At 47.0% G+C, this 27,415-nt stretch overlaps 3 protein-coding genes across 7 annotated transcripts; 2 read left to right on the top strand and 1 right to left on the bottom strand.

Moving 5' to 3' along the window:
* The first annotated feature begins 743 nt into the window (after window positions 1-743).
* Window positions 744-2,990, top strand: LOC136516377 (thioredoxin-like fold domain-containing protein MRL7L homolog, chloroplastic). The gene is made up of 4 exons (XM_066509760.1): window positions 744-1,707; window positions 1,998-2,079; window positions 2,176-2,287; window positions 2,387-2,990. The coding sequence occupies exons 1-4, from the start codon at window positions 1,028-1,030 to the stop codon at window positions 2,506-2,508; spliced, it is 996 nt and encodes a 331-aa protein (XP_066365857.1). The 5' UTR covers window positions 744-1,027; the 3' UTR covers window positions 2,509-2,990.
* A 631-nt stretch (window positions 2,991-3,621) lies between these two features.
* Window positions 3,622-11,695, top strand: LOC136516376 (uncharacterized). Of its 5 annotated transcripts, XR_010774011.1 has the most exons (6): window positions 3,622-5,382; window positions 6,749-6,965; window positions 7,073-7,271; window positions 7,395-7,685; window positions 10,050-10,228; window positions 11,247-11,695. XR_010774011.1 is itself a non-coding variant. In XM_066509759.1 (4 exons), the coding sequence occupies exons 1-4, from the start codon at window positions 3,754-3,756 to the stop codon at window positions 7,510-7,512; spliced, it is 2,163 nt and encodes a 720-aa protein (XP_066365856.1). In that variant the 5' UTR covers window positions 3,622-3,753; the 3' UTR covers window positions 7,513-10,039. The 5 variants fall into 5 exon arrangements, 1 of the variants encoding a protein (XP_066365856.1); XR_010774013.1 differs by lacking the exon at window positions 10,050-10,228 and having other exon boundaries at window positions 11,247-11,694; XR_010774012.1 differs by lacking the exon at window positions 11,247-11,695 and having other exon boundaries at window positions 7,395-8,201; window positions 10,050-11,219.
* Window positions 11,696-17,604: 5,909 nt separating this feature from the next.
* Window positions 17,605-27,019, bottom strand: LOC136518181 (WD repeat-containing protein 55-like). Its single transcript, XM_066511843.1, has 15 exons — window positions 26,862-27,019; window positions 26,714-26,746; window positions 26,323-26,387; window positions 25,968-26,055; window positions 25,815-25,887; window positions 25,401-25,507; window positions 25,009-25,051; window positions 24,808-24,864; window positions 24,639-24,715; window positions 18,596-18,641; window positions 18,470-18,516; window positions 18,288-18,361; window positions 18,158-18,213; window positions 17,941-18,079; window positions 17,605-17,825 (listed from the first exon to the last, which is right to left on the bottom strand). Exons 1-15 carry the CDS (start codon window positions 26,954-26,956, stop codon window positions 17,752-17,754), a joined length of 1,074 nt encoding a protein of 357 aa, XP_066367940.1. The 5' UTR covers window positions 26,957-27,019; the 3' UTR covers window positions 17,605-17,751.
* Between the last annotated feature and the right edge of the window lie 396 nt (window positions 27,020-27,415).

Below are 27,415 nucleotides of genomic sequence, written 5' to 3'. Positions count from 1 at the left end.
CCAGCCTTCAGACTCTGACGACGAAGTTACAGGTTGGGGCTCTCCCTCTCAGCCACCAGGTAAATTCCCACTCCGTAGCTAAGTGCTAGAAATATTTATATCAGTCCCAGTGCTACGATCTTTATTGTTGTTACCACACATGCATATATCATTGTACGTGAGATAACAATACTTACTTTTTCCCTTGATTGCTATATTATAATTGGACTGTGGTATATCCAAAAATAACATCTGCTATGTTGACCTGGCAGGCTTTTGATAAAATTGCTGTTGTGAATCTGATGATGCTATGCTGGCCTGATTACCAAGCAAGGAGCACCACCAATCGAAAAGCGTCCTGTCCAACAGAAACATGATCGTCTCTTCATGTGATAGTTAATGAGACTATGCATGTGTAATATAATATGTTCTACTGTTATAATCTACAGACTTTTCATGACTATGCCTTTGTGTGAGCTGTGTTAGGATCCAAGTTCTTAGCACTATGCAGCTTAGCCAGTACAGCTAACCTTCTCAATTATTGGTCTGTTACGTTCGACCTTTGTGCTGGTTATCCTAATTTGGCTACCCCCTTGCTAGATGTATAAATGACTTCATCCTCTTCATGTTTGCTGTTAAACTGATGCTCCATACTTATCGCGTTTCCTCCTCTATCTTTAGGTATCTACTAATCAAATTACATTGTTAGAAAAGCTCTGCGGTGCCAACCCGCGCGCAGGGGCGCGCACCTATCACTAGTGTGTACTGCCGCTGCAGAAGATGGAATAAGACGTTGACATGTACTAGGATCCATCCATCAGATATTTTTTCATCTCCCTTTCCTTATCCTCTGTCCCTACCCACACGCGCGCCGCCCACGATTCCGCGCTCCGCCAAGCTCCCGCGCCCGCGGCCGGCGCCCTCACGCCCCCGCGGCTGGGACTGGCGCCCGCGCCCGTGGCCGTGGTCGGCGCCTCCAATCTCACGGCTTGGCTCGGGACCAAGAGGTGAGGGATACGCCCTGCGCGAGTGCGCGCTCGGCAGCACGATGCCGCTGCACTGTTCCCTGCCCGCGACCTGTTCGACGTTGTGCCTGCGAGCAGCGGCGCGGCCAGACGCCCGCTGTCCGAGCTCCCACGCGCGCCTCGTCGGCCTAGCTCTTTCTCGCCCGCGCCACCGGAGGCTCGTGCACACCGGCTGCGCGCGGGCGGGGACGAGCGACTCTAAGGCCGTGCAGCTGGTGCTGGGCGGCCGTGCGCGCGGCGACGATGGTGACACTGACTCCGAGTCCAGCGACGACGAGGACGCCCAGGATCGCATGACCGACGAGGAGCGGAGGACGCTGCGCCGGAAGATACGGGAGATGATGGACCGCGTCCCGGAGACGGCGGAGCTGACGGACCCGGAGGAGCGGAGGGCCAAGATGCGGGAGCTGCTGACCAAGTACGAGCTGGTGATAGAGGAGGAGGACCCGGACTGGCCCGAGGACGCCGAGGATGGGATGGGCTTCAGCCTCGGCCAGTTCTTCGACAAGATCACCATCAAGGCCGAGAAGAAGGATGACGCCGAGGAGGATGATGACTCGGGGTATCAGAGCGACAAGGAGATTGTTTGGGAGGATGACAATTACATCAAGCAGGTAAGGGATGTCAGGACACAGGATTGGGATGCGTCTGTGTTCACCGATTTCGGGCCGATGATTGTGCTTGTGCATAACAGATATAAGAGGTATGATCCATTCATTGCTCTTGTTCATTGCTTCTTGATTTTCTAAGTAATTTATCTCAATGGCTAGAAGGTCTGATGCGTCTGTTCTGATTAGAGGGTCATATTGGTGTATGAGTGCTTGCACATTGCAGCTGAATAGATCTGATATATGCTGAACCTGTATGTTTCTGTCTAAATTGCAAGGGACCTACTGCATTGTCTTGTTTCAATTATCAATGAATAGGTCATGAATTTATTGAGGACCCATTTATCCAAGTTAGTTTGACAAAGCATGATGTCCATTCTTGCAGACCGCAGGAGAATGAGATGGCGAGGGCTGAGCTTACTAAGGCAATTGAGATGTTTTGGGAACACAATCTGCCATCACCAAGGGTATAGAGTTTGTTGCAACATCCTTTCAGTAATTCCCGTGGTAACTAGCGCTTCGAGGAGCATTTCAAGTTCTGACTATGCATATATCTTCTGCAGTGTGTGGCTGTAGATGCCTGTGCCGAGCCTGACCTCGTGGACGCTCTGAAAGTTTCTGGTTTCCCTGAGATTCTCTTCACCAACGCGGGGAGGATAATATACCGTGAGAAAGGTTGGTTGTATGAGTCATCACAGAGAAACACTCCACTAGTTTGACTTGCATTCGATCAACTGTCTCGTGAAGTTGTCTGACCTTAATCTCTGGTGCTAGTTGTCCGGTCAGCAGAGGCATGGTCGAGGATGATGGCGTTTTTCTACTATAAAGCAGCAAGGCCACCGTTCTTGTGTGAAGCAGATGGGAAGGGTCAAGAAAAGGTCCCTTTGATGTCATGAGCACGACTTGGAGGCTTAGCTTTGTAGTAGAACTAATTTAGTGCTTCGAAGTTCGTATCAAATTTTTAGAAATATCAATGCACTTTGTTAGAACTTTACATGTCATTAGGAAGTTTATGCTGTTAGGACTTAGGACTAAGAGTTGAAACTTATAACTGTTACGAGAAAACCACATTAATCAGCCTCGTTTTTACAGCTTCTGATGCAGTGTAGCGATGTCTGGAAATTCTGCCACAAAGATGGAACATTAGTACATAGATATAAAAATCACATGGATGGAGATATGTATGACGTATCCAAATTATATATTCATTTTCTGAATATGATATGATATGGTACGAGTATGGTGAGGATCTACGTGCCTCTCAGTGGAGTGCAAATGGACTTGTCCACGAGTCCGAAATGTGCCATTTTAAGTGGGTTGCCGACTTGCATCCCTACTCAATTCATATATATATTTTTTTACTTCTATATAAATATCAGTAGGGGCATTTTTGTCATGAAAGCATGTCCTAGTCCTAGAAAGCTTGATATGCACATACCGCCTTAGCTCCCGCAATACATCCCGACCCCCTGTGGGTGAGCAAACACGGTGCAACGTCGCGCGGCCGCAGGAGTGTGGTGGGCACATACTATGCAACGTGGGAGAGGGGGTGGATCGGGATGGTACACTAATATAAGTTTAAGAAGCTAGTTGAGTATTTTGCAAGTACCGATATTAGGATGAGAACTTAGCACAAGATTAGGGAGCTGAAGCACAAGTTTAGGGAGCCATGTGTGCAATTTGCAAGTACTCGGATTGGGACAAGAACTTGGGACAAGTTAAAAATCCGAATGTATAATTGAAAAAATTCGAGACCTAAATGAGAACTCGGATCAAGGACCGTTAGTAAACTTTACTCTTTCCTAATCTATTGAATTCCCGCGTGTACAAAGCTGTCTCCTGCATGATTAAAGGGTGGATCCAACTAAAATCTAAGATTGTAATACTGGATGGCCTAGGTTCATGCTGATGGCTCGTGTAGAGTCGGCAATAAAATTTCTTTTGTCTAAATCTAAAAAAAAAAAAGAAAAATCTCAACCTTTTCACCTTAAGATAAAGAAAAACTTTCAAGCAGGCCCAAGGCCCAATCAGTCAGGAGGCACAGAGCCTCTCAGGTTCTCCCTCCCAATCCCCAATTCCGTTATCCCTGTCTCGTCGTCGTCCTCCTCCCCATTACCCAAACCCTAACCCTAATACCGGTCATGGCGCTCACTACACGGGGCGGAGCCGCCGGCGGGGATCCGGCGAAGGCGCCGTCCGCCTCCGACCCCAGTCTTGGCTTCCTTACCAAGCGGGACACGGAGGTCAAGCTGCCCCGCGCCACGCGGGTCAAGAACAAGACCCCCGCGCCGATCCAGATTACGGCCGAGCAGATCCTCCGGGAGGCCAGGGAGCGGCAGGAGCCTGAGATCCGCCCGCCCAAGCAGAAGATCACAGACTCCCACGAGCTCTCCGATTACCGCCTCCGTAAGCGGAAGGAGTTCGAGGACGTCATCCGCCGCGTGCGGTGGAGCGTCTCGGCGTGGGTCAAGTACGCGCGGTGGGAGGAGCAGCAGCGAGACTTCGCGCGCGCGAGGTCCGTCTACGAGCGCGCGCTCGACGTCGCCCACCGCGACCACACGCTCTGGCTCAAGTATGCTGAATTCGAGATGCGGAACCGGTTTGTCAACCACGCCCGGAATGTCTGGGACCGTGCGGTGTCGCTCCTGCCCCGGGTGGATCAGCTCTGGTACAAGTACATCCACATGGAGGAGCTGCTTGGTGCAGTTGCCAATGCACGCCAGGTGTTTGAGCGCTGGATGTCTTGGCGACCCGACACAGCTGGCTGGAATTCTTACATCAAGTTTGAGCTGCGGTATGGGGAGGTCGAGCGTGCCAGGGCTATCTATGAGCGGTTTGTGGCTGAGCACCCACGGCCAGATACCTTCATCCGCTATGCTAAGTTTGAAATGAAGCGTGGTGAAGTAGAGCGGGCACGGCGGGTGTATGAGCGTGCAGCAGACCTGCTCGCGGATGATGAGGATGCAGAGGTGTTATTTGTGGCATTTGCAGAGTTTGAGGAGAGATGCCGTGAGGTTGAGCGTGCACGTGCAATATACAAGTATGCTCTGGACAGGGTGCCCAAGGGTCGTGCTGAGGAACTGTATAGGAAGTTTCTGGCATTTGAGAAGCAATTTGGTGACCGTGAGGGAATTGAGGATGCCATTGTGGGCAAGAGAAGATTTCAGTACGAGGATGAGGTTAGGAAGAACCCACTAAACTATGACTCATGGTTTGATTATATCAGGCTAGAGGAGAGTGTTGGGAATAAGGACAGGATCAGGGAGGTGTACGAGAGGGCCATCGCCAATGTGCCCCCTGCAGAGGAGAAGCGATATTGGCAGAGGTACATATACCTCTGGATTAACTATGCACTTTATGAGGAGCTAGATGCACAAGATATAGAACGGACCAGGGAGGTTTACAAGGAATGCCTGAGGTTGATTCCTCACAAGAAATTCACGTTCGCAAAGATGTGGCTCATGGCAGCCCAGTTTGAGATAAGGCAGATGAATCTAACGGCTGCAAGAAAAATTCTTGGGAATGCAATTGGAATGGCCCCAAAGGGCAAGATATTCAAGAAATATATTGAAATTGATCTTTATCTGGGCAACTTTGACCGCTGTAGGACTCTTTATGAGAAATATATTGAATGGTCCCCAGCAAACTGTTATGCCTGGAGGAAGTATGCCGAATTGGAGAAGAACCTTAGTGAGACTGATCGTGCTCGATCAATATATGAACTTGCTATTGCGCAGCCAGCCCTTGATACACCAGAGGTTCTTTGGAAGGTATGTTGTCTTGCAGAGCTGTGTTTGTAATCTTAGCTTATGTACATACATTATATGGTTTGTATTGTGGTGTATAATAGGTGCATTTGTTTTATTATTATTCCTAAACCAAATGACGGAGTATGAATGGTGTTGTAAATAGCTATTACTTCCTCCGTCCCGAATTATAAGACGTTTTGGCATTTCTAGATTCATAGTTTTTACTTTGTATCTAGACATAACATATATCTAAATACGTAGCAAAAGCTATTAAAAAAAAGGGCAGACCCAGTGCCTATGAATCTAAAAACGCCAAAACGTCTTATAATTTGGAACAGAGGGAGTACGTTGCTCTAGTTACTAAAATCACCAGAGCTCATTTCTAGTGAACAATCCATTGCTCTTTAGGGGTCTTTAAGAGGCACCATCGTTCGGATAAGAATAAGTTACTTTACAAATGTCTGATTTGCTAATTTGTTTGCAATGGTACCTATTCTATCTCACTGTTCGCCTACACGGCCGTTTAGCCCGTTTACACGCCGTGTAAACGCTACACAGTGGCTTGCCCTGTCCGTTTAATCAGCTGTTTATTCCGTTTAATCACTGTTTAGTCTGTTTAAATGGCTGTTTAGCCCTAATAAATAGCTAAACGATAGGTGACCATTTAGTCTGTTTAAACGCTAACACTCTGAAAGTTTGTGAAACTCAGGCTGCAGAAACATTTATTTGTTGTGTGCTTGTATTTTTTAAGTGTCATTTTAGCCCCTGTTCTCTGTATGCCTTTCCCATGGAGGTGAATAGTCACAAATGTCATTGGACTGTTTGATCGTTGCTCAATGTAGTTTCGGATTTGTAGCCTAAATTCAACACATCTCTTGGTAGTATTCTAATTGAACAGGAAAGCATTAAATCTGACCATGAATTGTTCAGACATGAAAAACTTTGTAAGATATCAATGCCATGATGATTAACTGCACAATATGCTTATTAGAGACTTTGTCCTTTCTTGGATTTTAGAGATCTGTACATTGGGCTGTAACATCCTAAAATTAATTTGTGTCTGAAGCTAAAATGCTATACATTTTTACTTTTCCTGAACCAGAATCCTTTTTTTGTTGGCACAACTTTTCATCAATGCTTCTACATTGAAATCTGTGTTATCAGAGTTAGTTTATGAAAGAACTTTTGCCCTGCTATATCAGTCTTGGAATTCCTTAGTTTATGTGATCATGAGTTGTTTTGCTTTAATTGCATTTTGCAATCTTACACATGCTTGCCTAGAGGATGCTGTAGTTGATTTGTCTTTTGTGTAAGTACTTCTAAATTTGTTTAAGATTTTTTTATATATGGATGCTTACCAACTCATGTCCTGCTCTTTAACACACAGGAGTACTTGCAGTTTGAAATTGATGAAAATGAATTTGAGAGGACAAGGCAACTATATGAAACACTGCTTGATAGGACAAAGCATTTGAAGGTATGGATCAGTTATGCTGAGTTTGAGGCCTCTGCTGGCTTGGGCGGTGAAGACAGTGAAAGCGAGGAGAAAAAGAATGAAGTTGGTTATCAGGAACAGCAAATGGAGCGGGTCCAAAAATGTAGAGGTAAATGATGAGTTAGAGATCAATCTTACATTGTCCAACCATATATGTTTTTGCATGTATTGGCTCGTTGTGGACTAGAAATAACATCTTTGTGTTTTGATGATCAGCTATCTTTGAAAGGGCATTCGACTACTTCAGAACCAGTGCCCCAGAGTTGAAGGAGGAAAGAGCTATGCTTCTTGAAGAGTGGCTTAATAAGGAGGTGAGCTTTGGTGATCTTGGGGATGTCAGCTTAGTGCAAAAGAAGGCGCCCAGAAAAGTCAAGCGGAAGAGACCAATCCCTACAGAAGATGGCTCCACTATAGCGTATGCTCTTTACTCAGTTTTCCCTTTTAACACCTCTCAAAAAATTTGCAATATATCTTTTACCTTTCTTTTCCTGGAGCAATGGAATATATGTACTGACATGAAATTTGCTTAATCCTTCAGGTATGAGGAGTATATAGATTACATTTTCCCTGATGAAGTTGCCCTAGCACCAAACCTGAAGATCCTTGAAGCTGCTTACAAATGGAAGAAGCAGAAAACTGGTGATGATGATGAGTGATCCTGGCATCTCAGTATGGCATTGTCATGAATGTTCTGCCACAGCCAAAATCAGATGTCTTGCAGCGTTGTGGCTAGAGCTATCGGAATGGGAATAATGAATTTCTACATGTCAGAGGATGCTGTTGCCATTGAAAAGAATCGTGAGAATTACTTTTAATCTGAAACAGCATGGTAATTCCTTCCTTGCATGTGCTTTTGCTATTGCTTTCGTTAAAATACCCATCTCCTTCTCAGTTAGTGGCAATGTTTGTATATTTTGTAAACTCACAAGTAGTGGATCTCATGTTGTAAACCAAGACAATATGGATACTCATCTTCTCGATCGAGAATACGCGATAGGCTGCGGATCGCAGTTTTGCTGATGCAGAACATTAAGGCCTTGTTTGTTTGGTCGGGAATGGCCAGGTTCAGGGCCCAACCCCCGTGGGTCGGCCTAGCGTGGAAACATTCCTGGCCTATAGAGAAAGATGCGTTTGTTTAAGTCAATCGGGTTCTGCCCCGGCCTATCCTGGCGATTCCCCTTCACCCCGGCCTAGGAACTGACCCTCGAGTCGTACCGCTTGGAAGGAATCCCCGAGTGATAGGTGAAGCAATGGTGCGGGGTGTTTGGCGGCGCTGCAGCAGATCCACGACGGCGACTCGGTGCTCTGCTCTCTGTGTCTATCTTCTCCAGCCGCCTTGTCGCTGGTAATGCACTGCCCTCCTTTTCCTTCCCCTGCTCAGTCCTAGCTAGGGTTCTTGGGTGCGAGAACCCGGCGCCATGCCAGAGATTATGTTGCTAGTTCATTTTTTTTTACCGAAGTCAGCAGGGGAAACCCCAACCTATTTTTTTGTATTTTTATTATTCCAGACCTGTTTAAATTCGCTCCCACGGGGAGTCGAACCCAGGCCTGCTGGATGCTACCCAGGTGCTCTAACCACTAGGCTAGAGACCCTTTGGCATGCTGCTAGTTCATTGCATCCCTCTCTATGTCAAGTCAGAACAGTGGTGTCTTGGTGTTGTTCATCGCATCCCTCTCTATGTCAAGTCAAAACAGCGAGTGGGGGGAATTATTGAGAGTAAAAAAAAAGGGTGGTGGATCCTGTCCCTACTTGGCTGGGAGATAATTTTAATTGCTTGATGATGATGCAGTTGGCTGGGATGGACTTGTTTATTAACATTCACGCATTGCCGTGTACTTGTTATACTAATAATCTCTTTTTATATGCATGATTGTTGGTGAAAAATGTAGATTCTTTTTTAGAACGAATAAAAATATATTTTCTTTAAGGTAAAGTAGTACATTTATTCTTGGACTTCTCTACATTTAGCTTAAGTGGGGTTTGTTTATTGCAATGACAGTGGGCTTAAATAAATCCCATGATAAGTCCCATTGGTGTGACCACAATCACAAGAAAAGAAAATGGAGTAGCAGAGTTTGTGACACACAGAATGAACCATACATAGTCTCTCTTGAACTCTTCTTTCCTGCAATTTAATACAGCTCCATCGGATAATGCTGCTGTATGCTTGTTTGCTGATGCAGTGGCACAAGCATTTTGTTTTGTCAATGGGCAACTGGAATCAATAAATAACTGGAGCTGAGCTTTGGTCAGTTCTTACAGCGTCTTGAGATGTTGGCCCTTGTATTTTCTAACATCCTTTCCTACCCTAGCGTTCTTGCCAAACCCTAGGGTTCGTGCCATTATTATGCTGCTAGTTCTGTCAGTTTGATGTTGTATTTTCCTCTCCGGTTCTCTTTCCAACTGCAGCAGTCTGCAGATAAGGTTAGACTTGTCATGCCGGAAAAATGTATTCCAAGGAATATAGAAGCCAGCATATTCGGAGATAGCTACCAATAATCCATAGCAAAAGCTAGCCTCCACCTAACTGTAATTACGGATCATGCATATGATTTTGGTTTAGGATTCATAGCCAGGATGGATGCGTACATACCATTTTGGTTTGGGATTTCTTGTGGTTCACGGCCGCAGCGGCGTGTGGTGAACGGGGAAGGTGAGGGTGCTTCAGTAATCAAATGCAGAGACTCCCCTGCTATTTGTAATGCTACTGTACCGGTTGACTGGCACTAGCGAGTAGTGACTAGTCTATTCTGTTTGCTGTTTGGATCTTTACTGTAGAGGTCTGGTGCTTGCTGCAATTAAGTGAAACTTTCACATTGTCTTTGTTTTTTTACCTGCATTTTCTGTCAGTCAACAGTCATTTGGTACAGACCTCTGTAATAATTTATGTCGGTTTTCGTTTACTTAATTAGCACCAAAAATTTACCGGAACAATTTTGATCCTATTTTTCCTCAAATAAATACTTCCGTTTCATACCGTCATATGATTTATAGCTGAACATACTTCAGCCTCCTAACTGCATAATTGGTCGCGTGCCAGCGTCCTGATTACAGTTAGTTTTGATCGACAGCCAGGTCACAGCACTAGCCCCGTGATTACAGTTGGTTTTGTTGAAGTTATATTGCTAGCAGCTTTTGCTATTATTTAATGGGAATCAATACTAACAGTTAGCCTTGTGATTACACTTGTAGGATATTCTAAATAAAGGGGCAGACCCAATGCCGGAGGCTCCCACATGAGTGGGGTCTGGGGAAGGGAAAAACCGAGGCAAGCCTTTCCCCCTGCAAAATCTGCGGAGAGGCTGCTTCGAACCCGTGACCTGGTGACTCAATGAGACAGCTCTCACCACTGCACCAGGCCTGCCCTTCTTGTAGGATATTCTAAATCATGATCATTTATATGAGGATAATTCTAAGTGGTGCAAATTACTTATGCCTTGTTTTCACTATTAGACTTATGTAATGTTGATGTTCATATATTTTTCATAAGTATGCTGCAGTGATTACATTTGTGAATGTTGCTTGACAAAGCATGCCTAAATTAGTTGAATATATGCCGCAGTGATTACATTTGCTATTTTTTTGTCACTCTGGACTGGTGGGCAAAAATTTTGTGTGGTTTCCTATATGTGCAATGTTGCAACTTTTGGAATCTTGGCTACATATGCAGTTAGTTCATGCATGCATAAGTAGTTGATGGTTTTGCCATATAAAGGCATCCATTATTTACATCCTGGTCTTCAGATATTAAGGGTCATTTCTGATACTTGACTGAAACTCTAGAAGCACGAAGCATGTTGCGCATGCTCATGGGAACTAAATGCAGAAAGTGGTGGCTAAGACCAAAATTCAATGGTTCTTTACGCCTGCTCATGTTTCTTTTGTTCTATTGGGGCCTACCACAACAGAAAGGAGGAATGCTGCTTGCAATAATGTTTCTTAGTTCCAATTCTCTTTTTAAAAAAATGAAGTTCCAATTCTTTTTCAATAGGAGGTGGGAGTAATGTTCGTCAGTTTGATCATAATGTCCTCGTCACAATCTCTGTATACGCTACCTGTGTTTAGTCTCTTAAAATTGATTATGGAATGGTTCAATAGGAAGTGGAAGTAAAGTTCTTTCTGACCTGCATTTTCAGTAAAGGACACTTAGTATTGGCCTTCTCTCTCCTTTGTTCTGGTAGAGACGTGAAACGTTAGATGTTTTGCTCTTGATTCAGTCAGAGTAGCATATACTAAATTGTAAGTTTGGCTCTACTGTCGGACACTTGACTCAATATGCAGAATAGTTTTGAAGCAACACATTGAATGTTAACCTCGCTGAAATATAAATAACAATAGCTTATAGTTGCTAGCAGCTACTTACGATGACATTTTCTCTTTTTATGGCAGTTACATATCTTTTGAGGGAGAGGAGCTTGATACGAAGAAGATCTAGTCTCCAAAGGAAGAAGGGCAAGGGTGTTGCGGCTTAGAGCATTCTCTTTTGCCCGAAGAGTGGCCTATCGCTTCGTGTTAGCAGACCTGATGAGCGCATATTTCTAGAAAGAAGTGAACAATTCTAGCTTCCAAAAACTGAGAATTTTCTCCTGACATGGCTGTACTTCTGTATAGAAACTTAAAAGCATCAAAGCCCAGGGCAAGCTAACAGTAAGGCTAGGGCTGAGCAGCAATCCCTGTATTATTTCCCTCTCAACCGAACACAACAAAAGAAGAGAGGTTTAGGAGAAGCAAGAGATTTAATCCCCAGGGGCCTATATTATTTCCCTCTGAACCGAACACAACAAAAGAAGAGAGGATTTAGGAGAAGGGAAAAGTTCATGTTACCTCTCTTAACTTTTGCGAAAGTTTGTTTTTTCCCTCTAAACTCTAAAACAGGGCAAAACACCTCCCTCAACTTTTAAAATCGTTAATCTTACTCCCTGACTCTGTTATAAGCGGTTTTGAAGGCGATTTTGTCTTTTTCTATTTATTTATTTTGGCTGAATCTTTAAAAAATCATAGTAAATTATAGAAAAATTATAAAATAGAAAATTTAATTTTGTTGGACTCCACATGAGTAGATCTACACAGTAAACATATAATATGATATGCTTTAGTATAAAATTTTTGCTGTGGCTTTAGATATATGCTTTTCTGTAATTAAAAGGAATAATTCATAGCTGTAGTTTATTTGGTTCAATTATGGTGAAATTTTTATGGACTAATTATTGTATGCTTAAAGTATAGTAAAAATTTTATACTCATTGGATCATGTATAACTTAGTTATTGATTTTATTTAGGTTTATGCTTGTTAAATATAAATAAATCTATAACTAAGCTATACATAATCGAATGAGTATGAAATTTTTACTACGGTTCAATCGTAAAATAATTAGCCCACTATAAAATTTTTATCACAATTGGACTATAGAAACTGCAGCTATGAATTATTCTAATTAATTACATAAAAGCATAGATCTAAAGCCATAGCAAAAACTTTGGACTCATGTAGGGTCCAACAAAATTGGATTTTACATTTAATGATTTTTCTGTGATTTACTATGATTTTTCGTAGATTCAACCAAAATAAATAAAAAGGGAAAAGACAACCGTCTTCAAAACTACTTATAACAGAGTCAGGGATGTAAGATGAACGATTTTAAAAGTTGAGAGAGGTGGCTTGCCCGGTTTTGGAGTTCAGTGAGGAAAAGCGGACTTTCGCGAAAGTTGAGGAGGTAACGTGGACTTTTTCGTTAGGAGAATGGTAATGCTTAGGGTTGGGCATTTGTCCGATCGGACGCCGCTTCCTGGGTCTGCGTGCCCTACCGGCTCAACAAGCTTGCCCCCCTCTCTACGTCTCCCCCATCTCTCTCAAAAGTATCTTTCTACTTGCTCGTCTATTGCACGCTTCATAGCGCAGCGGCCATGTCTCCCTGCGCGCCTAGCTCCTCGCTCCTACCCATCGTGCGCCCTACCTGCGCCTCTCGCTCCTACCCATCGTGTGCCTTACTTGCGCCTCTTGCTCCCGCAGTCCTACCTGTTGCGTGCCCACCTGCACCATTGGGCGCGTCGCCCGCCTTTGCTGGTGCTGGTGGTGCCATCGCGCGCCTCAAGTTGGTCCCCACCGAGCCAAGGCCACCCACGAGCGAGGCCCGTGCTGGTGGTGCTCGTGCGCTGACGCTTGGCGCTGGCTCCTACTCTGAGGCTGTTTTAAATGTTATCAGAGGTATGTTACAAAAGTAGATGTAGATGTTGCATATGTTACAAGTGTTTCAGAGACATGTTGTAAGTGTTTTAGAGGCATGTTGTAAGCGTTTGTTCAAAATGTTTCATCTGTTTTAAGTGTATGTTGCAAGCGTTTTTTATCTGGATGTTGCATATATTTCACACATATGATGCAAGAGTATGTTCGAAATGTTTCCTCTGTTTCAGTCTTATGTCGCAATAAGTGCTTTTATGTTGCAAGTTACAAGTATTTTATCTGGATGTTGCATATATATTTCACACACATGTTGCAAGTGTATGTTCCAAATGTTTCATCTGCTTTAGACATATGTTGCATTCAAGTGTTTCATGTTGTAAGTGTTTCGTGTTTCAGAGGTATGTTCAGAGTCATGAGGGCACGGTGAGCCGGGGGCCGGTGGATGAGACACGCGGTGCACCTGGGGTCCTACCAATGTTTTTTAGGTGCTAGGCGGTTTCTAGGCGGTGACCCATCGCCTAGCGCCTAGGCGCGCCTAGGCAGGCCTAGACGTTTTCTAGGCGTTTTGACATTTTTTGTATCTCAGCATATATAGCTAAATAAATTATATAAATATAGTAGCCGAGTGAATTTTATAAAAAGAGAGAAGGTTCAATAGACATACCTTAGTTGATAGAAAGCGATGTTCATGCTTAGTTCATAGTTGATAGTTGATACAATACAAATGTGATGTCCTGCAGCAATACAAGTGGAGAACAGACCATATCAGTAGTTAAATATAAATGGACAGCAGACCATATGAACAATACAAGTTATACAAAAATAGGAAAGAGCAGATTAGGTACTTATCTCAATGATCTTAGCCCTTTCCTATCCATCAGACATTATCAGCAGCAAATGATAGCCATTTGAAACAACAAACATGTAGGGATAACAGTAGCAGCAAAGAAAATTAAATGGTACAGAACAACACATAATTCAGTTCTTAAAATACAGAACACAGGCACACAGACTGCACTACTGTAGGAGTTCCAAGTTCATAAGTTAAAGATACAATTAAAAGATAAACATGACATGATAAAGCCCCACTGCCATATCTTCTTCAATAGGGTTCCATATATTCATCCTCATCTTCATCAAACTCTTATTCTTCGAAGTCAAATTCTTCTCCTTCATAAAGCTGACTCACTCTTGCACTTCTACGCAGCTCAAGTTGTTGGTCTGCTCCTACTGCTTCTCCAATAACAGACCAAGTTATCCCTGTACCTTCCATCTCCTCATCTTCCTCATCTCTATAGACAACTATTGCACAATCATCTCCATCCTCATACAGAAAACCTTGAGGTTCAGTTGTCTCACTAGACAAGAGAACATCAGTGGAACATCAGTGGTTTTCTTTGACGCTATCCTTTCTTTCTTATTAAGCAACTTGGAGTTGAATTGAATAAAGACCAATTTGTTGAGTCGGGTTGTAGTAAGCCTATTTCTCTTCTTAGTGTGTATCTACAAATTAAACATGAGAGCATATAACTATTTTCATTCCTGTAAGTTTACTGCTGAAATCTGGACAGTAGATAGGGACTAACCATTTCAAATGTACTCCAATTTCTTTCACAACCAGAAGAGCTTGATGTCAGAGATAGGATCCTTGTCGCCAACTTCTGTAAAGCAGGCGTTTCAATTCCATACAGCCGCCACCAAGATGCTGAAATAAATGAGCAGAAACTATATAACAACCATGTAATAGCACTGGATAACAAAAAGTTGCAATAAGGTGTATAGCAATAGCATGTAATTATTAACTTTGATGCGGTTGCAGTTCAACCTGCAATATGTTGGTGTGCTAAACTCATCTAGATTGATCTGGAGTATTTAAATGTTCTGTAAGTGCACTCTTCTAGATTGATAATGCACCTAAATATTTTAGGTAGTGGCTGTGATGTAATTGCTAACGATTCTTTGCAAACTAATTAGCATCTAAAAGTAACTAAGTATTAGTGTGTGTGTGTTTTGGCTTGCTAGATGAAATAATGGCTTTGTTGTTATATCATGTCGCCATGAATTCCCTGTTTTGTTGATCAATGTAATGTATATGCCCATCTTGCAATATATTTATGCACCTCATGTGTTCTTTATTTCCAAAGTTCCTTGTTCAGCTTCTGTTGCTTCAAAGACTCAGATTTTGTTGCTTTAGGATCAATAGCACGTGTCCACTTATCAATGGGTCCTAATTTGTGAGGCTCTGAACTTCCAACACAAGTCACTTCATCATCCTCTGTTCCAACCCGAGAAACATTCATGTCTTCTCTAAGCTCTAGTTCACGAACAGCCTGCTCCTTCCTCTTCCTTTTTGAATCTTCTAGTGATTTCTTGCACTTGTCTTTAGCCTCCTGTGTGCTCTTCCTGCATTTCTTCGCATTTGTTCCAACATTGGCCACATGTTCCTTCAACCGATGGACCCCTCCTTGGCTCCGATGACCACAGAATTTGCACTCCACCTTGTCCTTGTTGTTTGCATCCACTAGAAACCCATACTCCCATCCAACATCATCTGAATTCCTTTTTAGGGCATTCACCTCCTCCCGAGATGTAACACCAGTTTCAATTTGAGGAGCACATTGTTGGACCGACATTCTACATGAAGAGCAACAGAGGCATGTGAAATTAGTCCTGCTGCACTACTTATAAATTTAGATAAAAAGCCACTGAGTATTTCATTCCCCTTCTCATGAAAACTAATCCAGCAGTATACATGTAGAGGGAAAACAGGGAAAAAAGGAAGGAAGATAACTTGTACTCCTAAGATTGATAACCAGATCGTGGTAGCACACCAAGTTCAGCTAAACACTCTCGTCATTTATACAGATCAGCCGAGCAGAGGAGAGCACAACACAGCCGAGCAGAGGAGTACAGCACCCAAGCAGAGGAGAGCACAGCACAACCGAGCAGAGGAGTATAGCACAGCCAAGCAGAGGAGAGAGGAGCAGGGGGCGGGCGGACCTCACGTCCTCACCTTACCTTGGGGTTCCCGAGCAGCGGGGTGAGGGGCAGCGAGGAGATCACCAGCAGTGGCGGCCCGGCGAGGAGGGGACTCACGGGACCTCTAGGGGCGGTGGCGGGCCGACGGACTGGGGTGCACGGGAGCTCCAAGGGCGGCGCGGGGAGGCCTGCACGGAGCGAGAAGATGGCCGGTTATCTCTCTGTCTCTCTCTAATCCTCTCTAGCACCGGCGCGCGGGGCTCTTTTCCTTCTCGCGCGACCGCTTCCTTTCCCGCGCAGACGCCTGCTCGCGCGCGCGCTCCCGCCGCCTAGGCGCCGCCGCCTCCGCCTACTCGCCGCCCAGGCGCCGCGGAGGCGTCGCGGAACTCCGCGGAGGCGCGCCCAGCGCCTAGAGGTGCGCCTCACCCCCTAGGCCCCGCGGGAAGGCTCCGCCTTGCGCCTGGGCGTGCCTAGGCGAGCGCGGAAACGCGCCTTGTTTTTCATTGGGTCCTACGGATGGGGCGTGCTCGTCCTCATCTGGGCTCCAAGGTCCTGCCCACGCGGAGAGAGAAAGGGGTCAGGGGGGAGGAGCGGCGGGCGCATGGCGGGGTGAGGCGGATGGGGGCGGGGTATGCGTGCGGGGTGGGACAAGGCGGACAAGGATGGATGCACACGTGCAGCAGCGCACGGTGCAGCGGCATGTGCGGGCGGGCAAGCTGGTGACCAAAGTCGGGGTCGTGCGATGCCATTTTCTGATGGGCCGTTCTACTAGGCTATTCGGTGGGACTGTGCCCTGGTTACCGTCCGATGAAATCCTATCCCATCAAACGTCCGGGCGCCGGCAATTCCCTTAGGAGAAGCAAAGGATTTAATCCAAAGGGGTTTGAGTGCCATCGGGGATACGCTCAATCTCTCCTTGGATCTCACGAGCCTGTTCTAATACCAATCATCGACTATGTTAGTCATAGAACTGCTTTGTGACACAACTTACTTTCGACATCAGAAACTCTGAACTCGACCTCCAGTGCATCTCACGTCTCCTTGCCTGTCGTTAAGTGCGTGTACACTCTATTACATTATCTACCACTAGCAAACATGCTCATGCATTGCAACAGAACCAAATACGTATAGGAATTAAATTTCGTATCATTGCTGGACGAGTTATTCTAACTCATATGGGCATATGGGTTATGAGTCTAGGTCACATGCGAGATACCAAGGGTAATACATGTTGAAATCAGACTCATGTATCGATCGATCGACGATCGACGCTATACGCGAGTTGCTCTAACTCGTATACGATCAGAGGTCAGATGAAAAAAACTTTCAACTATCTCTGTAGTTAGGTAAATGTGGACAAATGAAGAGATAACTCTCTTCACATACTCGTACTTGTCTCAAATGTGTTCTTATGTGTTGTTCTTGACGAGGATTAGACAAGGGAGACAGGATTATCTACAAGTTCTACACGCCTCTTACTAATTCTTTCTTAGAATTAGGAACCATAAAACGGTCCTAACAATCCGTGCATAGGTCAATTTTCAACATAAGTAAACCTGGTAACAGTTTGGGCCAACACTCACTGCTTCTACCTCTAATATTCCATCAGGCAATATACTTAAAAAACAACATTTGGCATGCCTTGCACCGGCGGTCAAAGTTGCCCACTCACACTCCCGTTCAGTAACAAAAAAAAAGGAGAGTACACAGCTTCTCACTTGGGAACTTGACGTCTATAAATCTGCAAAGAAATCCGATGCCGGCCTACTTGAACTCTGTCCTTTACCTGCCTTTTTACTCCTTGACCCTGAGCACCCCCCCAGAGAGAAATAAGAAACAGCTTTCAGAGAAGAAAAATGCGAACCCAGAAAGCAGGATTATCATGCTAATGGCACACAGCGTAGTTCAATATAAAATCTCACCTTTAGAAGAGGTTGCCGCCATGTCTACATCCATTGCATCATCATCGCTATCGTCATCGCTATCATCACTACCAGCTTCAGCAGGTTCATCACCATTGACTACCCGTGGGCCATTCAAGAGTTCTTCCAAGTCCCAGAGCTGCATACAAAGAAAAAAAAAGTCAAGTCAGACCAACATATGGCCACACCAACAATGAGAATGAGAAAGGATTGTCACCTTCAGCATTTTATCATGTGAGATGCTGCCGAGATATTTCTTATCGTTTGAGAAAGCTGCATAGCATAAATAATAAATGAGAATATGCTGTTTTTTCCACCAAATCTTACAATCAAATGGACGCACATACCAAGGGCCTCAATGGGATATTCTGAATGTTCAGCAAGTGGCTGTATTATCCTATTAGGTAAGATGCCCACTAATCTACACAAAGAACACAGATTTCATGTCAGAACAGCAGTCCATCAGACTAACAGGAAATTGCCTGAGAAGTGAGAAGTTAACTCAAAGCAACAGTGGTGAATTCCAAACCTGATCACACCATCCGATGAACCAGAAACCAAAGTTTCTTCATCCAGCTAGAACACAATAATAAGAATGAATACACAAATAGAGCAGAAATGACAGTTATCATAATAAGGTTAGGGTGCCACGAACCTTCAGCATTGTATCCACAGACTGTGTGTGTCCGAGAAAGCGGTCACTAACCACAAAAAGACATGTCACAACTTTAGACCACATCGACCACATCGCTTGCAGAATTAATTGGGTATAAACCACAGAAACTGAAGGAAGCAGACTGGCAACATCTCATAGTGGCATGTTTAGGAAGCTACGAATATTAGATGTCAAGATACGTCTAAGGAGCTACTGACCACAAGATCTTTGTAAATTGGAATAATCGAAGAAAATGAATTACACTCGATTGCCTGAACTTATCAAATTACCCATAAGAACAAAATGTTGCAAGTAGCTAGACAAGTGGAATTTCTCCTGCCAGAGGGCAGCTTGGCACTTAGCCGCTTGATTGCATTATATAGGAATAGCAAACTTGAGATACAAGAAGTTCTCAACTATTACAGCATATTCTAGTGCATAAAGTAGATGCTAGCTTGGATGCTAAGGCACCTGAAAACAGCTAGACAGTGAATAGTAAATAGCTAAGTAGATAACTAGATACATGGGTAAGCACTAGGCTAAACCCTCAATTCTCCCCCTTAGCCTTGTGCCCTGCCTTTGGGATAATCTGCCTCAGACCAATTCTCTCCCTCATCTCTTCAAATTTGGCTCTGCCCAAGGATTTGGTGAGAATGTCTGCAAGCTGATAAGTAGTTGAGATGTGATCGGCCTTGATGCTGCCATCTTCCAGGCAGTTGCGGATGAAGTGGTACTTGATCCTTATGTGCTTGCTCCTCTCATGGAAGACTGGATTCTTGGCCAGAGCGAGGGACGACTTGCTGTCCACCTTCAGCTCCACCACCTCGACATGCCTACCGAGGAGCTCTGCTAGCAGCCTTGAGAGCCACAGAGCCTGGGTTGCAGCAGTAGAGGTGGCAATGTACTCTGCTTCGCAGCTGGAGAGCGCCACAACCTTTTGCTTGATTGATTGCCAGCTGACCAAGCAATTGCCGAGAAAGAAGAGTGTTCCACTCGTGCTCTTGCTTGGGTCGCTGTCGCCGGCGAGGTCGCTGTCGCAGTAGCCGACGAAGCGAGCAGAGCCGGGCGCCTTGGTGAAGTGCAGACCGTAGTCGAGCGTGCCAGCGACATAGCGGAGAATGCGCTTGACAGCTTGTTGGTGCTCCACCATAGGCCGTTCCATGAACCGGTTAACGAAGCCAACGACGAATGCCAGATCAGGGCGAGTGTGCACCAGGTAGCGCATACTGTGCACCAGGTAGCGCATACTGCCGATGAGGCGCCGGTAGTGTGTGGGATCGACCTCCGCCGCCGTGCTATGCCTGCTAAGCCTCAGCCGCTCCTCCATTGGAGTATGGGTAGGGTTGCAGCCAGCCATTCTGCCGAGCTCCAGAATCCTCTTGGCATAATATGTCTGACGGAGGGTGATGCCGGTGGCATCTTGATGCACCTCGACGCCAAGGTAGAAGCTAAGGAGGCCGAGATCAATCATGTCGAAGGTCTTCTTCATCTGAACCTTGAACGCCTCCACCTCTCGATCCTTTGCGCCGTTGATGATCAGGTCGTCGACATAGACGCCGACGAGCAGGACAGAGTGTCCACTGCCCCACCGGTACATCGCCGCCTCGTGAGCGCTTTGTTGGAAGCCCATCTCCTTGAGCGTGGCATCCAGCTTGGCGTTCCAGGCGCGCGGAGCCGGCCGCAGGCCGTAGAGGGCCTTGCGGAGGCGGTAGACCTTCCCCTCTTCTCCGGCGACGACGAAGCTGGTCGGCTGCTGCACGTATACCTCCTCCTTGAGGTCGCCGTTGAGGAAGGCCGATTTGACATCCATGTGATGGACGCGCCAGCCTTCTTGAGCCGCCAGCACGAGGAGGACCCTGATGGATTCCATGCGCGCCACCGGAGCAAACGCGTCGTCGTAGTCCACCCCTTCTTGCTGGACGAAGCCGCGCGCCACGAGTCTTGCCGTGTGCTTGGTCACCGCGCCTAGCTCATCTTTCTTGAGCTTGAATACCCATTTCAGGGTGATGGGCCGGTGACCGGCAGGGAGCGGCACCAGCTCCTAGGTCCGATTCTGCTCCACCGCCTTGAGCTCTTGCTCCATTGCCGCCCGCCATGCCGGATCATCCTTGGCCTCGGCGTAGTTGGCAGGCTCGCCCATGTGTGTAAGGTGAAGCTCGGCGAAGAGGTGGCGGAGGCAGAGGATGGTCACCGATGATGTTCGTCATCGTGCGGTATCGCAGCGGCTCGTCGCTGTAGTAGGCGTCGAGTTTGTCTTCATCATCCTCCAGTGGAGTGGCAAACTCCACTTGGTCTCCAGCCACAGCTGCTGCCGCTTGTGATGCCGGTGAAGCAGTAGGAGCAGTAGGGGACGCTGGCGGTGGTGTTGGCGAGGCCGGCTGGGGTGCTGGAGGAGCGACCGCTGCTGCCGATGTCCCTCCGGGCACCCCCGAATTTGGTGACGACGAGCGCGGTGCAGAGTGTGATGGCGCCGGCGATGTAGCTCCGGCACCACTGGAGAAGCATCTTGTGCTCCCCTGGCTCCTCCAGTCTCCCAGACCTCGACGATGAAGTCACTCGCCGCTGCGGCCGAGCTGCCGGCGTCCGGGGTGGACCAATCCCAGCCACGCCCCTTGTCGAAGATGACGTCGCGGCTGATCCTGACACGCTGCGTCGCAGGGTCCAGGATGCAGTACGCCTTGGCTCCCTCCGTGTACCCGATGAAGACGCCAGGCTTGCCGTGATCATCCAGCTTGCGGAGCTGCCCCAGATCCTTGGTGTAGGCGACACAACCAAATGCCTTCAGGTGGACGACCGTCGGCGTGCACCCGTGCCCAGCCTCGTAGGGGGTCTTGCCCTGCAAGCTCCGCGTCGGTGAGCGATTGAGCAGATGAACTGCCGTCATCACCGCCTCTCCCCAAAACTTGGCCGACATCCTCCTCTGCTTCAGCAACGCCCGAGCCGTGGCCACCACGGTTTGGTTTCGGCATTCCACCACGCCATTCTGCTGCGGCGAGTGAGGCGCTGAGAAGTCGCACTGGATGCTCTCTCCCGCGCAGTAGTCGGCGAACTCCATGACGGTAAACTCGACGCCGTTGTCGGTGCGTAGCACCCGGAGCTTGCGACCACTCTCCTTCTCTGTTGCGGCCTGAATCTTAATGACAGCATTCGCGGCAGCATCCTTGGACGGCAGCAGGACGGCCCACATGAAGCGGGACGCGTCGTCCACCATCAGGAGGTAGTAGCGCCGCCCTCCTGGAGTCGCCGGCGTCACAGGCCCGCAAAGGTCGTCGTGGACGAGCTCCAGCTGCTTTTGCGCGCGGTACTGGGCCTGTTGAGGGAAGGGGCGCCAGCGCTGCTTCGTCGTGACGCAGGTGTCGCAGACTTGTTCGGCGTGCTTGATCACCGGCATGCCGCACACCATAGCCTGCTTGTCGAGCTGGTGTAGCGCCTCAAAGTGGAGGTGGCCGAACCACTCGTGCCAGCGCCAGGCGTCGTCGTCCTTCCTCGCGGCGAGGCAGAGCGGCTTCGCGGCCTCAAGATGGAGGACATAGAGGCGGTTAGGCCCGCGGTTCACCTTGGCGAGGAGGCGCCCGCGGCGATCCCAGATGCGTAGGACGCCCTTGTCGATCTCCACCTTGGACCCACCCTCATCGAGTTGGCCGAGGCTCATGATGGAGTTGCGCAGCGCCGAGATGAAGTAGACGCCGTGCAGGACTCGGTGCTCGCCGGTCTTGGCTTGGAACACGATCGAGCCGACGCCGTGAATCTCCACCCTTGACGTGTCGCCGAACTGCATCGAGCCGCGAAACAGAGGTGTCGAGGTCGGAGAAGAGCTCGCGACGGCCGGTCATGTGGTGGGTAGCGCCGCTGTCGAGGTACCAGCCATCCAACTTGTCCTCGCCGGAGCCGGTTTTGAGGAATGCACGAGCCCGGGGTTCGTCGATGTCGAGGTTGGAGTCGGCCTTGGAGCAGAGGATGTCCTCTGTTTCTAGCTCCAGGAAGTCGTGGGCGAGAAACAGAGCCGCCTCGTCGTCATCCGCCTCCGCGAGATGCGCCGCGCCACCACGCTCACGTTGAAGCTGAGGGCAATCCTTCGCACAGTGGCCGCCGTGATGGCAGTTGAGGCAGTTGTCGTCGCGGTTCGCCTTGCGTTCGCCACCGGCGCCACCAGCCTTTCCTCCTTGCCCGTCGCCGCCACGATTGCCCCGCTTACCACGGCCGCCACGGTTCTTCCTCGAGATCGTCCACCGTCTTCAGCCTTCCGACGACCTCTTCGATGGTGAGGTCCTAGAAGCCGAGGAGGGTCTCGATCGCGATCTTCAGCTGGACGTACTTCTTCGGTGCCGCACGTAGAAGCTTCTCCACCGCCTGCTCCTCGTCGAGGTCCTTGTCACCGTGGCAGGCCATCTGCTGCTTCAGCGCGGAGAGGCGGAGGGTGAAGTCCTCGACATGCTCACCGGGACGGAAGGCGAGGTTCTCCCACTCCTTGCGCAGCCACTGCAGCGTGGCGCGGCGGACGAGGTCGACGCCGATAAGCGCCGCGGCGATGGAGTCCCACGCCTCCTTGGCCGTCGCCTTGTCCGCAAGCGGTGCGCCCATCTCCGCTGGTACCCCAGCGATGATGGCCTCGAGCGCGCGCTGATCGTCATGGTACGGGAGGTCGCCATACTCGATGGTGTCCCAGAGCTGGCGCGCCTGCATCTTCACCTTCATGAGCAGGCTCCACTCGTGGTAGTTGGTCTTCGTCAGCATCGGCCATGGCGTCCCCGTGCCGGAGTCCTTGTACACCGTCTGGACGGCCGCTGGCGACCCGCGACGGCCTCCACGTCCCCGACGGCACTCCGGAGAAGGAGATGGGATCCGGCAGCGCACCGGGCTCCGTGACGGCTCCCTAGGCTGCCGCTCCAACTCCGCGCGTAGTGCGGCGGCCGTGTTGGCCGCTGCCTGCCTGGCCGCCTCGATCGCCTGAGCGGCTGCGGCCTCTACCGCGGCCAGGCGCTCAACGCGATCGGCACCAGGATTGACCACCACTCCTCCGCCTATGTTGGTGGTTGCTGCTGCTGCTGCTGCTCTCAGGGCGCGCTCGCTAGAGGTGGACATGGCCTCTGCTCTCTCCTAACCAGGCTCTGATACCAATTGTTGCAAGTAGCTAGACAAGTGGAATTTCTCCTGCCAGAGGGCAGCTTGGCACTTAGCTGCTTGATTGCATTATATATGAATAGCAAACTTGGGATACAAGAAGTTCTCAACTACTACAACATATTCTAGTGCATAAAGTAGATGCTAGCTTGGATGCTAAGGCACCTGAAAACAGCTAGACAGTGAATAGTAAATAGCTAAGTAGATAACTAGATACATGGGTAAGCACTAGGCTAAACCCTCACAAAATTGGTCCCACCAATGATAGTAACAATGATGATTAGAGAAAAAATATTGGTAGGAAACATACAAGCAATGTTTATAAGCATCAAATCAAAATATTAGGGAACGCCGCATCCAGAGAACTATGTTGATGAAATGATGGGGTTCCCTCGTTCCAAATTATAGGTCACTTTGGTTTGTCCTAAAACAAATTTCTTTAACTTTGACCAAGTTTATAAAAAAAACACCAACATCTACAACATACAAAAAAAAGGGCGTACCCAGTGCAGAGAGCTCCCGCTCTGTGCGGGTCTGGGGAAGGGTGTCAGTGGCAAGCCTTACCCTCGCCTGTACAATGCGAGGAGACCGCGACTCGAACCCGGGACCTTCTGGTCACAGGCGGTAAGACTCTACCGCTTGCACCAGGCCCGCCCTTCAACATCTACAACATCAAATTAGTTTAATTAACTTCTTCATGAAATGTGTTTTGATAATGCATTTAGCTTGTATATGTTACTATATTTTTCTAAAAAATGGATCAAAGTTAGTTTGACTTAGGACATAGCCAAAGTAAACTATAATTTAGAACAGAGCACGTACTATACATATAGCATTAGATAAGATAAGTTTCGTCAATGAAGTTTTATCTTTGTGCTATTTTATTTCAGCAGTTAGTGTTGTGTGATGAAAATACGGTTACCTGCAATCTTTAAAGTATCCCCATGAATATAATAAGAGCGCTCCACTTGGAGTTCCACAAACGACCTTTTTACCATTCTGAGAGTCACAAAGAATAATTTAAAATTCGATTATCATGACAACAGGACAGAAATGTTGCTCAACAAAAACTGTTTGCCAAATATAGCTACCTTCATTACCACCAAGGATAGCAACTCATCTTCTGAAAATTCAGATCGTGATCTTACCTGGTATCAAATCAGAAACAGTTACAAGATTACAAGTCAACTTACAATAATTCATCAGTAAATGATAACCATTGATAAGAAGTCCTAAAACATGAAATTCAACACATTAGAAGCAAGAATCGATGTACTCCAAGGGAAACTCACTTTATTCCTCCGCAGGTTGTTCACAGACAAAGTTCCATCCCCACTACAAGGAAACAAAGAAGTTTAACCCTTAGTTACCATGTTGTATCATGCACAGAATAGGTGTCAATAAATTTGACAGGCAAATGGTTTGCAAATAAATACATCTTCAGTGACTCATAGAATTTCTTTTGTTAGCTGGTATTAAAAAGATCATATCAAATTACTTAATAACTACTCCACATGAAGTAGCAGTTAAGTGCAGAGCTAAAAACAGGAGTATTTATGCCTGCTTCATGACAAAAAATTGGGAAATAAAATAAGAGGATTGGTGAAAATATTTAGTTATTTGCCATGCAGACAACATTTCAGCTGTGTTTGATACATCTCAACTGCAGGGAATCTAGTTGTACCTTGTGGCCAGTATCTGATTTGAGTCAGCCACATAGGTCATATCTGAAATGTAATCATCATGGACTTCAAAACTGTTGCAGCAAGATCGTTCCCGGGTATCCCATACCTAAAATTAAAGTAATGAGGATAACTAAGTCAAAAATTACATTATACATCTAACAGAAGATAATTGCATATAAAACACTTTTTCTGCAAAAGGAGCCATCTCAAAAACGTCACAAAAACAGACATAAGTGAACATTTCTGTAACAGTGATTTCAGTATGCTTGGCACAAGCATTGCTATATAAATAAGCTTGTTAATGCTTATTTTCATATGACCCCGAAATGTGAAGGTACTGGAAACAAAATGATGAAACTGAACTGTATTGTAGCACCTATACATCTTAGGCCAGCAGACTTACTGCTTCATACCTTAATGCAGCCTTCATCATCACCTGTGGCAATCGTAGATTCAGTAAGACAGACAAGGCGGTTTATGGCATTCCTAAAATCAAGTTACAAATGGGCCAATGTTTAGTTCCACAAATAAAATAAATACTAGCACTGAAAACTAACAAAACTCACTCATGTGCATCCTCCAAGCGGGCAATGGGCTTGCCTGATTCTACATCAGAGGCAAGAACTGAGCAATCAGCTGACCCCGACAAAATCACTGAACCAAACCACAACATCAAGAAAACCATCAGGATATGGTTAGCGGACATAAGGCATGCAACATGATCTATCAAGGTGTGCTCCCGTCCCAATTAGTTCCAGATTGTCATTGCCAGCTTAAAGCTGCTAATTTTGTAGTATCGTGTTTGAAGCATAACAGAGTGAGAAACAAAGATCAGAATGATCCATAAAATGCAGTGCAAGCGGGTACACAGGTTGGCAGGTATATAACATAATTCGATAACAAAAGGCAGTAAGGCATTACCTTTTCCTGAGTCCACAAAACGAACAGCTCTGCATGACTCCTTGTGAGCTTTTACCGAAAATAACCTTAGTATCAAACAAAAACGAAGTGAATATCAATCTCTAAGGTACGGAATCAACCTTCGAATTGCCAAAGCATAAGTGCATAACCTCAATGAAAGACTCCAGAATCACGGAATGCACTAACCACATGATATTTCTATCTTTGCAATTCAATTCAAGTCAGCATTTAGAGACTACATGGTTATAGAAACTGTGGGCACACCTAAGCAAAAACCAAGGAACACTAATCTGATGCTATAAGCAAAGCAACACAGTGCCGAGCACCGCAAGGCAGAATTCTAAGTGTGAAATTAACAGAGCAGGAGCAGCAACAGAACTTCCGTGAGTACCTCTCAGGCTGCGACTCCGGGCCGTAGCGGAACCTATGAAACCAACCAGATTGGAAGCGGTTAGTCTGTGCCGGTAAGAACAAGCAAACTGGAACGGGAAACTTGGAAAGGGATAGGGTTTAGTGTGTGTGCGGTTCGGAGGGCGTACAGGCAGAGCTCGCCGGTGATGAGGGAGGTGACGACGAGGGGGGAGGACGGGTGGAAGTCGAGGTCGAAGGGCAGCTCCTCGTGGAGCGCCTCCATCGCGGCGGCTGGCAGAGTGGGAGGCGGGCGGCGGCGCGGCTAACGGAGAAGGAAACTGCCGTGGGAGGGCGTCTCGGGCAGCTGGGCTATAAGGACTGAGAAAAGACAACACGCATACGGCCGTTTTCAGATAGCTGGGCTGGACTTGCTCAAAAAAAAAAGATAGCTGGACATGTGTAACGGGCTCCGAAGTACTCGCGCTGAGGGTCCAAACGAGCGGAAAGCGTCGCTGCCAACCACCAGTCCGATGGCAGACCTGCGCAGACCCCCCTCCCTCATATTATGTCCTGGCTTTAGTTTGGCCCAACAGCAGTTTTGGCCCATAATTCCACGCAGAAGCGATGACTGCCGTGCGACCTGCAGTCGGAGCACTCGATCGGTCTACGTTCCGTCCTAGGTGAGTTTTTCTCTCTTTTTTTCTATTTTCCATTTCTTTTTCTTTTCTTCTACTATTTCTTT

The sequence above is a fragment of the Miscanthus floridulus genome, chromosome 17 (assembly GCF_019320115.1).
Source record: "Miscanthus floridulus cultivar M001 chromosome 17, ASM1932011v1, whole genome shotgun sequence".
Taxonomy (NCBI): Eukaryota; Viridiplantae; Streptophyta; class Magnoliopsida; order Poales; family Poaceae; genus Miscanthus; species Miscanthus floridulus.
This window is presented reverse-complemented; position numbering and strand designations above follow the sequence as displayed.

What these genes read in the sequence shown, in the direction of transcription:
- LOC136516377 (XM_066509760.1), top strand. Translation starts at nt 1,028, where the DNA reads ATGCCGCTGCACTGTTCCCTGCCCGCGACCTGTTCGACGTTGTGCCTG. An exon ending in GTGCATAACAGATATAAGAG is followed by an intron (nt 1,708 to 1,997) that starts GTATGATCCATT and finishes CCATTCTTGCAG; the next exon opens with ACCGCAGGAGAATGAGATGG. An exon ending in GATAATATACCGTGAGAAAG is followed by an intron (nt 2,288 to 2,386) that starts GTTGGTTGTATG and finishes CTCTGGTGCTAG; the next exon opens with TTGTCCGGTCAGCAGAGGCA.
- LOC136518181 (XM_066511843.1), bottom strand. Translation starts at nt 26,956, where the DNA reads ATGGAGGCGCTCCACGAGGAGCTGCCCTTCGACCTCGACTTCCACCCG. An exon ending in ATGATGAAGGCTGCATTAAG is followed by an intron (nt 25,508 to 25,814) that starts GTATGAAGCAGT and finishes CTTTAATTTTAG; the next exon opens with GTATGGGATACCCGGGAACG. An exon ending in TATCCTTGGTGGTAATGAAG is followed by an intron (nt 24,716 to 24,807) that starts GTAGCTATATTT and finishes TGTGACTCTCAG; the next exon opens with AATGGTAAAAAGGTCGTTTG.
- LOC136516376 (XM_066509759.1), top strand. Translation starts at nt 3,754, where the DNA reads ATGGCGCTCACTACACGGGGCGGAGCCGCCGGCGGGGATCCGGCGAAG. An exon ending in GCGGGTCCAAAAATGTAGAG is followed by an intron (nt 6,966 to 7,072) that starts GTAAATGATGAG and finishes TTTGATGATCAG; the next exon opens with CTATCTTTGAAAGGGCATTC. An exon ending in GAAGATGGCTCCACTATAGC is followed by an intron (nt 7,272 to 7,394) that starts GTATGCTCTTTA and finishes TTAATCCTTCAG; the next exon opens with GTATGAGGAGTATATAGATT.